At 44.2% G+C, this 11,245-nt stretch overlaps 1 protein-coding gene across 1 annotated transcript; it reads right to left on the bottom strand.

Moving 5' to 3' along the window:
- Nucleotides 1-3,022: 3,022 nt before the first annotated feature.
- LOC122562591 (endoplasmic reticulum resident protein 29-like) lies at nt 3,023-7,649 on the bottom strand. Its single transcript, XM_043715553.2, has 3 exons — nt 7,503-7,649; nt 5,849-5,987; nt 3,023-5,294 (listed from the first exon to the last, which is right to left on the bottom strand). The coding sequence occupies exons 1-3, from the start codon at nt 7,623-7,625 to the stop codon at nt 4,792-4,794; spliced, it is 765 nt and encodes a 254-aa protein (XP_043571488.1). The 5' UTR covers nt 7,626-7,649; the 3' UTR covers nt 3,023-4,791.
- Between the last annotated feature and the right edge of the window lie 3,596 nt (nt 7,650-11,245).

Here is an 11,245-nt window from a genome sequence, read left to right as displayed (position 1 = left end):
TCTCATCTCAATGATTACACCTGTTTTTCACAACTCTTGTTTAATTAAAATTAGAATCCTGTAATTTCAGAAGGAAACCATTCAGTATATCAGGCCTCTGTTGGTTGTTTATGACTTAATTTCATTTCAAATATAAATCTAGCACATTACTAATGCACTACTCCAATCATCCCTTCAGATAACACATTTTGAATCATAAGATTTAATTGCAAAATTTTTTATTCATGTCAACTCAGGTTTTTTTTTGCAAGTTACTTTAAATTGCTGTCCTTTTTGTTCCTTAAAAATTGTTGTCCATAAGAGTCATAGAGCTGTACAGCATGGAAACAGATCCTTCGGTCCAACCCGTCCATGCCAACCAGATATCCCAACCCAATCTAGTCCCACCTGCCAGCACCCAGCCCATATCCCTCCAAACCCTTCCTATTCATATACCCATCCAAATGCCTCTTAAATGTTGCAATTGTACCAGCCTCCACCACTTCCTCTCGCAGCTCATTCCATACACGTACCACCCTCTGTGTGAAAAAGATGCCCCTTAGTTGTCTTTTATAGCTTTCCCTCTCACCCTAAACCTACTTCTGGACTCCCTCATCCCAGGGAAGAGACTTTGTCTACTTATCCTATCCATGCCCCTCATAATTTTGTAAACCTCTATAAGGTCACCCCTCAGCCTCTGCTCCAGGGAAAACAGCCCCAGCCTGTTCAGCCTCTCCCTTTCGCTCAAATCCTCCAAACCTGGCAACATCCTTGTAAATCTTTTCTGAACCCTTTCAAGTTTCACAACATCTTTCCGATAGGAAGGAGACCAGAATTGCACGCAATATTCCAACTCTGACCTAACCAATGTCCTGTACAGCCACAACATGACCTCCCAACTCCTGTACTCAATACTCTGACCAATAAAGGAAAGCATACTAAATGCCGCCTTCACTATCTCATCTATCTGCGACTCCACTTTCAAGGAGCTATGAACCTGCACTCCAAGGTCTCTTTGTTCAGCAACACTCCCTAGGACCTTACCATTAAGTGTATAAGTCCTGCTAAGATTTGCTTTCCCAAAATGCAGCACCTCACATTTATCTGAATTAAACTCCATCTGCCACTTCTCAGCCCATTGGCCCATCTGATCAAGATCCTGTTGTAATCTGAGGTGACCCTCTTCGCTGTCCACTACACCTCCAATTTTGGTGTCATCTGTAAACCTACTAACTATACCTCTTATGCTTGCATCCAAATCATTTATGTAAATGACAAAAAGTAGAAGACCCAGCACCGATCCTTGTGGCACTCCACTGGTCACAGGCCTCCAATCTGAAAAACAACCCTCCACCACCACTACCACCACCACAGTGTCTTCGACCTTTGAGCCAGTCCTGTATCCAAATGGCTAGTTCTCCCTGTATCCAATGAGATCTAACTTTGCTAATCAATCTCCCATGGGGAACCTTGTCAAATGCCTTACTGAAGTCCACATAGGTCACATCTACTGCTCTGCCCTCATCAATCCTCTTTGTTACTTCCTCAAAAAATTCAATCAAGTTGGTGACACATGATTTCCCACGCACAAAGCCATGTTGACTATCCCTAATCAGTCCTTGCCTTTCCAAATACATGTACATCCTGTCCCTCAGGATTCCCTCCAACAACTTGCCCACCACTGAGGTCAGTCAGGCTCACTGGCTTGTCCTTACCACCCTTCTTAAACAGTGGCACCACGTTAGCCAACCTCCAGTCTTCCAGCAGCTCACCTGTGACTATCGATGATACAAATATCTCAGCAAGAGGCCCCGCAATCACTTCTGTAGCTTCCCACAAAGTTCTCAGGTACACCTGATCAGGTCCTGGGATTTATCCACCTTTACCCGTTTCAAGACATCATTGTTAGATCCTACTACTTGAAACAGTTTCTCCTAATTTACTCATGAAAACTTTTAAATATCTGTATAAAATCTTTCCCTTCTCCTAAGTATTGCAACATAATTGAACTTTCATCCCTTGTTGTACTCTTGTAAGTCTTCCCTGCTTCCTCTTTAAAGGCTTGAAATCCTTATGAAAATGTGATGATCAACTGGACAATTTTTAAACAGCCTTTAACTTGTTCTGCCACCTCCAAACACTTGTCTGTGTACACCACTGAGATTCCATTATTGCGTCCTATTTAAAATTAGTGTTTAATTTGGATTCTTATTCATCTAAACAAAATGAGTCACATCCATGGTGTGTTGCAGAAGAGTTCATCTGCCATGTTTCTATGTATTTTAACAGTTCTGTGTCTTCCTGAAGTCAATTACTATCTTTCTCAGAGATACATTTGAGTTTGTGTAATCTACAAAGTTTTAAATGATGCCTTATATACCAACGTCTAAGTCATTAATATGTAGTAAATTGCACAGTAGCCAACATAATTCCTGGGAAACATCACTGCACACTTCCCCTAAAATTCTGATTAACAACCATTCACCACTACTGTCCTCTACTTAACTATTCTCTTAGCCAATACAGCTCTTTAATCTCATGGACTTCAATTTTGCACAAAATACATAATTGTGCATGATGCTTCTCCAGGTTTGACATTTGTTGCTGAGCCAGACTGACCGATCAACTTTGCTGTCATTGAATGTTGCAAATTTACCCAGTAAATAAAATAACCAGCCTCAGTCATCAATAACCAATTTTAGTACTACTAATTGAGGTATAAATGTTGATTAGGACAACAAAATTCTCGATCTTTAAATAGTACTGTAGTACTAAGACATCTATTAAATTCAGCGGTACACTTACCAGGACCTGTTGTCTAACATCAAACATGTTGCATTACTCCCTGAAGATATGCTGTATAGAAGTATCAACATATATTATGCACAAGTCCTGATGTGGAATTTAAACTCTCACCCATGATACAACAGTTCCTATCATTGACACAAGACTATTAGGAAGGGAAAGCAACTTGTTTTGAATTCCAGACTGTAAAATGACTTCATCCTGACTAAAATTGAATCAGTTATATATACACCATATGCAAGATTAATTGTAAATTATCATTTTTAATAAGATTTTTAAAACAATTCACAATAGAACACAAGATCATTTGCACATCAGGGTGATCCTTATAGAGATCAATTGTTGGGAGAAAATCTAAATATGGGTGATGAAGAAATGAACAGGTGTCAACATAATTGGAGAATACTTTTCCTTTGTTTTACTGTAAGTTGCCTTTTACTTGAAGAGGAGTGTTTTTTTCTCATACCTGCATCTCCTTCACTCATGCCAATCAGTTATAAGTGGAGACCCAAACACATTTATACACATGCAGGATTTGATCTTAGTTGGAATGTTGTACTATTCCCTCTCCTCTTGCTCGCCAGTGAAAAGAGTATAAGGGAATGCTGTTCAGGAGTATTACAGCCCAGAGAGAGGAGGTGAAAAAGGCCTCACTATTACAGTCTATAGAGTTTTAATCTTCTTTAGAATTTATTGGCAATGACTTTCGGACCTCTGTTTAGTTACACCCATTATGGCATTTTTGACATGAGGAACTCGCTACGTGGGAAGCAATGGGACAGACCTATACTGCTTCAGATTGTTACATGTTGAAATAATACTGGGAATAACCCTCAAAAGGTTAGTGAAGAAAATATTTTCCAAGAATTAAAAAAAAAATTAAGAGGTTTATAAACAAAGACATGTCACTGCTGAAGAGCTTCATAATTTCTATAAAATCTTGTACTTTGAACTACAGTAGCGCCTTGACATACAAACGACCCCGTTCACGAACAAATCAGTTTACGAACAGGATTGTACGTAACGTGTTGCTTCAACGTACGTACGAAATTCAAGGTACGAACGCAAAAAGTCCGTGTGCGACCACGTGGTTTCACTGTTCTGCTTTGCTACGTGCTTGTTGAACGCAAAAGCTCTCGGGACCTGAGTGCTCTCATTCAGTTCGTCCTTGGCGCATGCGCTGTGAACAGCCATCCAAGCATTCTTACGCTATCCGAACAATGGGAAAAATTGATTCAGTTCGCGAACTTTTCGGTTCACGAACCGGGTCCCGGAATGGATTAAGTTCATAAGTCGAGGCGCTACTGTATATTATTTGACATCTGCTTGAAGACAGTTTTATGGTTTAACTCCCATTCTTTAATGGTATTTCCTCTTCTGAGCTGGTCTACCTCTGCCACTCACTACTCCCTGGCTGATTACGAATGAGTGGTCTGGTCACAGGCTTCTACTGGTCTGAAATGAAGGTGGGGTAATGCAGTCTGACAGCTTCTGTTCAGTAGCTCCTTTAGCGTAGCACAGCTGAAACTGGCAACTCTGAGCTATGAAGCATGTTGGTCAAAGCCCATCATTAGCATATACTCCTGCAGTTTCAACATGCACAATGCTGCCACAATCATGGTGAAAATTCCCTTTCAATAAAAGACCCTAAGACCTTTGAAGGGGTATTGTTATGAGCTAGACAGACTGAGGATCCCAGGATTGAGTCCAAATTTGTTGTGTTAACTGGAGTGGCAAAATGCCATAATTCAGTTTGGTGCTTTGGCATGAAGGGGGATTCAACAAACAAGTAATATATTCAGTGCCTCATGCCAGCTGGCATTTGAGAACAATATCAGACTCTGTTAAGATAGCACAATAGTCAGAGCCTTCAGCTGAGAAGAATAAGTGGGAGATGGTGGACTCCGGATAACCAGATCCTCCTCAGCAATTTCAGCAGTGACATGGCTTACAGTAGAATGCTTTTTTTTTTTAAACTTCAGGACTTCAACAGATCCCAGTTAATTCTTACAAATCCTCTTTTGCTACACTGGGTACTTGAAATGAGCTCAGGATATTCTGCCGTTTCTGAAACTCCACCTTTTTAGCTGAACTCATCTTGCTCTCTTCCAGCAGTTTGCCAATCCGTGCAATCTCGGAATGGACAAATGAATCACCTTGTGCCAGAACCTTGCTCATAATTTTATGGTACTGTTCTGCTGATTTCTGCTCAGACTCTGGCATCTCCTGTATCATGGCCTTCACCTTCTCCATGATCTTCTGGCGCTCTTCCTGGGCGCTTGTGCTGCGGAACTCTGCAGCTAGTGTGTCATACTCCTCCAGACATCCGAGCATTCCGACCCACACACCTTTACTCTTCAACCACTGCTGAATGGCATCCTGTTTAATCTCACCAGTGTAGTGGACTGGATTCTCCAAATCCCCATTCATGAAAAGCAAATAGACAGGATAGTCATCCTTTTCCACTTTGTATTTCGTGCCAAGTTCTGAATTTTCCTTTTCACCATAATCTGTTTATGAATTTAAAAAATCTAAAGTTAAATAATTTCTCATAGTATAAGTCTGACTATATATTTTAAAACATTGTTTTTCCTCACTTTCTCCCGCCCTCATAACACTCCCAATTCCCACAGGATCTACAGCTTGGCACACAAGCTTCTAATTCTCCCCTACCCTTTCCTAAGAATATTTACTGGCTGTGAGTCGTATGGGATGTCTTCAGTGTATGAAAGGTGTTTATGTCAAAACAAATTATTTCTTCTCCCTATTCTATGTACTCTCCATTTTTCATGGTCTCGATTCCAGCTCACAGTTGGAAATAGCCACTCAATAGTTATGCTGAGAAAAAAATTCTAACAATAAGACCTGCTATCTGGCTGAGGCTCCAAGCATCCCTGTTTACTAATATTTATTTATTTATTTACAAGCACAACACATAGCTGAAACCATGTTCATATTCAATGATTGGAATTGTTGTGGGAACTAACCAATATAAGACACAGACATTTAATAGAGGAGGTTTCTGACCACTTAGTTTAATTCTTGAGCAAGTAACTCTTCCTACCTGATATTCCCACCTCAGCCACCAAGAGTTCCTTGCTGGAAGCAGAGTTTTCTGCTAATTTCTTAAACTCATCCTGTTTCTCTCCATATGGATACTGTGTGTCAATCTTTACCAGCACATACTTCTGTTTGGGAATAACCTGCAGGAAATACTGAGACTTTAGGTGTTGATCCATTTATTGGGTTTGCACAATTCTCGTAGTCTGAAACTGCATTTCATCAAATACAACTGACCCAAAGCTCTCTTTACCCACAACCAATCTTCTCACTATATAAATCATTGGATAACCACCAGGAAGGTCAGTGTTATCTATTCACAGCTGCTGCCAGGCCTGCTGAGTATTTCCAATACTTTGTCTTTATGTCTTACATGTTTTCTGCATCTCATTGTTTTTGTAAAGAAAATAAAAGTTCTATTTAACGAAGCTAGTTTCTGTTCAGAATTAAAAAGTGCAACGTTTCCCAACACCCGCCTATTCTCTGATAGAGGTTTTTGGCATGAATTTGGTAACCGGTCTTTGTTTCTGGAATGATTCATTGTGTGTGGCATTTTGGGGTAAATTTGACGAGTAAATCTGAATTCATTTTCTTTCTGTTACGTACTTTTAACTGTGGCTTCTATTTTTTTTAAAAAATGCTGCAACCCAGGAGGACGTTGTTTCAGTGATTCCTGTTTGTAAGAAAACTAACCTTTATAACCAGATGTGATGGCTGCATGTGACTGAGTTGCAGATTCTAGCACATTCTGTGAGCTCATGTTGTTCTGGCCTAATTAGTGACTGAAGCAGAGATGGGGAGGGAGAAAAGGAGTGGGGCTAGGGAAAACAAAACGAGCGACATTGATGCAAACGAGGGGGAGATGGGCGGGAGGGAGGAAGTGAAACACGCGTGCAGAAAGGATTGGTGGGGAGGTGCTCATTGCTGTTCGCTGTCATTTTTCTATTGGAGGAGCGCACTAGGGCATTGCAAAAGGAAAGCCTCTATTAACCACCCTGTTAACGGACTGAATGACAGCAAAGTCCCGTGCCCAGCAGAGATTCCGGTGCCAGAAAATTCTGCACATCAGTCCTCGAGGACCCCCCGTCATGATAAAGATACACTGCACTGAAACAGTGGCAATGTTACAAACTCTGCCCGTGCACACTGCTACACTCTTCTCAAATTAATTCATTGCCATTTTTAAAACTGGATTGATCAGCAAACCCGTGCATTCTATTCTCGCCTTTACTCATTGTCTATTTCTCTAACATACTTCAACCTATTTTAAAAAAAACACAAGGGAGCCGATCAGGTTTAATTTCCTTAGCGTCTGATAGAAACCTGTCACTTAACAAAATCGGCTTCGATTGGCATCCCGGGCATTTCCACATTGTGCTTTTTCTTTGCCGTTGGATATTGCCCCATTTTTTTTTCAGTTAAAAATCACACAACACCAGGTTATAGTCCAACAGGTTTAATTGGAAGCACACTAGCTTTCGGAGCGACGCTCCTTCATCAGGTGATAGTCAAATCATTTTTTGTTTCAGAGCTGCAAGATGTCAAATGAGTTATCACACTGTCGTGTTTATTTCAGATGTAGCACCGAGGAAGTTCCCGTTTGCCCGCCTGCAAATCAAATGTTTAACATGAGCGCCGCGTTTTCAGAGTGCACTCACCTTGTAGAAAGTGACCGTGTCCAGAGGGAGCGAGCCGACTGTGTGCAGGGCCCAAGTGGGAATAAAAAGATGCAGAAATGCCGCAGCGACAAAGAGCAGGAAGGAGCTGCTAACTGCTGCCATGGTTTACTGTGCCTCACATCAGCACCATGTGATCTTTAGGGCTGGGAGTTTCATGCAAATAACTTCCAGCCCTCCAGTTGTAAAGATTAATATCTTTGAGTGCAGGCAACGTGTTCTGTTACTAGAAAGCCAGCACTACATACATAATTAGGATGCATGCAGGCAAGGAATTGGTATTATTTTATTGAAAGTTTTTGAATTATTTTAAAAGCACTGTGAATAGGTTGGGGAATGCATTGACAATGGGTAGAGACAAAGTGCAGATCCTGGAATCCAAAGTATGGGGTACGGTGGCACAGTGGTTAGCACTGCTGCCTCTCAGCGCCAGAGACCCGGGTTCAATTCCCGACTCAGGCAACTGACTGTGTGGAGTTTGCATGTATCTGCTCTGGTTTCCTCTGGCCATGCTAAATTGCCTGTAGTTTTAGATAGGGGTATGGGTGGGTTGCGCTTCGGCGGGTCGGAAGGAGAAGAACACGGAAGGAGAAGAACACAGCAAGGCAGCATCAGGGTAGAGGTTAAAAATGTGTTGCTGGAAAAGTGCAGCAGGTCAGGTAGCATCCAAGGAGCAGGAGAATTGATGTTTCTTCAGGAATGAGGAAGGTGTGCCCAGCAAGCTAAGATAAAAGGTAGGGAGGAGGGGCGTTGGGAATGCAGGTGATAGGCCTGAGAAGGAGTGGGGTGGGGTGGAGAGGTCAGGAAGAAGATTGCAGGTCAAGAAGGTGGGTGCTGAGTCTGAGGGTTGGGACTGAGATAAGGTGGGGGGAGGGGAAATGAGGAAACGAGAAATCTGCATTCACCCCTTGTGGTTGGAGGGTTCCTAGGCGGAAGATGAGGCGCTCTTCCTCCAGGCCATGGTCTGGCGATGGAGGAGGCCAAGAACCTGCATGTCCTTGGTGGAGTGGGAGGGGGAGTTAAAGTGTTCAGCCACATGGCGGTTCCGCAAGTAGGCGGCCTGTCTCCCCAGTGTAGAGGAGGCCACATTGGATAGAGCAGATGCAGTAAATGATGTGTGTGGAGGTGTAGGTGAATTTGTGACGGATATGGAAGGATCCCTTGGGGCCTTGGAGGGAAGTAAGGGGGGAGGTAAGGACGCAAGTTTTGCATTTCTTGCGGTTGCAGGGGAAAATGCCGGGAGTGAAGGTTGCAGGGGAAGGTGCCGGGAGTGAAGGTTGGGTTGGTGGGGGGTGTGGACCTGACGAGGGAGTCACGGAGGGAGTGGTCTTTCTGGAACGCTGATAGGGGAGGGGAGGGAAATATATCCTTGGTGGTGGGGTCTGTTTGGAGGTGGCAGAAATGACGAAGGATGATACAATGTATCTGGAGGTTGGTGGGGTGGTAGGTGAGGACCAGTGGGGTTCTGTCCTTGTGGCGATTGGAGGGGTGGGGTTGAAGGGCGGAGGAGCGGGAAGTGGAGGAGATGCGGTGGAGAGCATCGTCAACAACGTCTGAGGGGAAATTGCGGTCTTTGAAGAAGGAGGACATCTGGGTTGTTTGGTATTGGAATTGGTCCTCCTGGGAGCAGATGTGGTGGAGGCGAAGGAATTGGGAATATGGGATAGCGTTTTTACAGGGGGCAGGGTGGGAGGAGGTGTAATCTAGGTAGCTGTGGGAGTCGGTCGTATTCTGGTAAATGTCTGTGTTGAGTCGGTCGCCCGAGATAGAAATGGAGAGGTCTAGGAAGGGGAGGGAGGAGTCTGAGACGGTCCAGGTAAATTTGAGGTCGGGGTGCAAGGTGTTAGTAAAGTGGATGAACTGTTCAACCTCCTTGTGGGAGCACGAGGTAGCGCCGATACAGTCATCGATGTAGCGGAGGAAAAGGTGGGGAGTGGTGCCAGTGTAGCTGTGGAAGATGGACTGTTCCACATATCTGACGAAGAAGCAGGCATAGCTGGGGCCCATTCGGGTGCCCATGGCTACTCCTTTGGTTTGGAGGAAGTGGGAGGATTGGAAAGAGAAGTTGTTCAGAGTGAGGACCAGTTAAGTCAGTCAAAGGAGGGTGTCAGTGGAAGGGTCGGCGGGAAAGGAAGAAGCGGAGGGCTTTGAGGCCTTCGTGATGGGGGATGGAGGTGTATAGGGATTGGATGTCCATGGTGAAGATAAGGCGTTGGGGGCTGGGGATGCGAAAATCATGGAGGAGGTGGAGGGCGTGGGTGGTGTCCCGAACGTAGGTGGGGAGTTCTTGGACTAAGGGGGACAGGACCGTGTCGAGTTTTGCAGAGATGAGTTCGGTGGGGCAGGAGCAGGCTGAGACAATGGGTCGGCCGGGGCAGTCAGATTTTGGGCAGGAGGTAGAAACGGGCGGTGCGGGGTTGTGGGACTATAAGTTGGAGGCGGTGGATGGGAGATCCCCTGAGGTGATGAGGTTATGGATGGTCTGGGAGATGATGGTTTGGTGGTCATGGTCATGGTCAAGGGGGCAGTAGGAGAAGGTGTCCGCGAGCTGGCGTTTAGCCTCAGCGGTGTAAAGGTCGGTGCGCCAAACTACCACCGCGCCTCCCTTGTCTGCCGGTTTGATAGTGAGGTTGGGGTTGGAGCGGAGGGAGTGGAGGGCTGCACATTGTGAGAGTGAGAGGTTGGAGTGGGTAAGAGGGGTGGACAGGTTGAGGCGGTTAATGTCACGGCGGCAGTTGGCTATGAAGAGATCGAGGGCAGGTAAGAGCATCAGGGTAGAGGCAGATTCAATTGCAGCTTTCAAAAAGTGCTTGAAGAAGCAAAAATGAAATGTTGGGGATGTGGAGGCAGTCGAGTGGGACTGATAGGGTGAGTCTGGTAGCCTGCACAGATTCAATGAACTGAGTGGTTTATTATGCTGGAACACCATCCTGTGTTTTGAGGGTTTTTTTTCAATTACATTCAACTTTGAATATCATGTTTTCTGACGTTCTTGCTTTAGATGGCAGGAAATGTATTACCAATCTCTGACCTTGTTTCTGAGTCAGCCACAAGGAGACACAGTATTTTGTGCATGGTTCACAGTAGTGATTCTGCTTGGATCCCGTTTTCCTTCTCAAGACATGGCACTGTAGAACGAGCTAGTTCTTTGCAATTCTGCTGGTCTCACTACACTGTCATCCCCAGCCCTTGCATTTTTTCCTCTCTTCAGGCACGTAAACAATTCTTTTATGGAAGTCACAACCAGATCTGTCTCCACCCACACTGCCATGCAATGAATTCAAATCCAAACCACAGCAAATACTTCAAAGACCATCAAGAATAAAATGATTCCCATTCCTTATTTTCATTCTTTTTAATATTCTAGTGTTGTCATTTCAAAGAGTCATAGAGATGTACAGCATGGAAACAGACCCTTCGGTCCAACCCATCCATACCGACCAGATATCCCAACCCAATCTAGTCCCACCTGCCAGCACCCGGCCCATATCCCTCCAAACCCTTCTTATTCATATACCCATCCAAATGCCTCTTAAATGTTGCAATTCTACCAGCCTCCACCACTTCCTCTGGCGGCTCATTCCATACACGTACCACCCTCTGTGTGAAAACGTTGCCCCATACGTCTCTTTTATATCTTTCCCCTCTCACCCTAAACCTATGCCCTCTAGTTCTGGACTTCCCGACCCCAGGGAAAAGACTTTGTCTATTTATCCTATCCATGC

This window comes from Chiloscyllium plagiosum, unplaced genomic scaffold (assembly GCF_037043375.1).
Source record: "Chiloscyllium plagiosum isolate Xiang-an unplaced genomic scaffold, Cpla_swu_hap1 HiC_scaffold_24, whole genome shotgun sequence".
NCBI lineage: Eukaryota > Metazoa > Chordata > Chondrichthyes > Orectolobiformes > Hemiscylliidae > Chiloscyllium > Chiloscyllium plagiosum.
The sequence above is the reverse complement of the archived record's forward strand: the minus strand, read 5'-3'. Positions and strand labels throughout refer to the sequence as shown.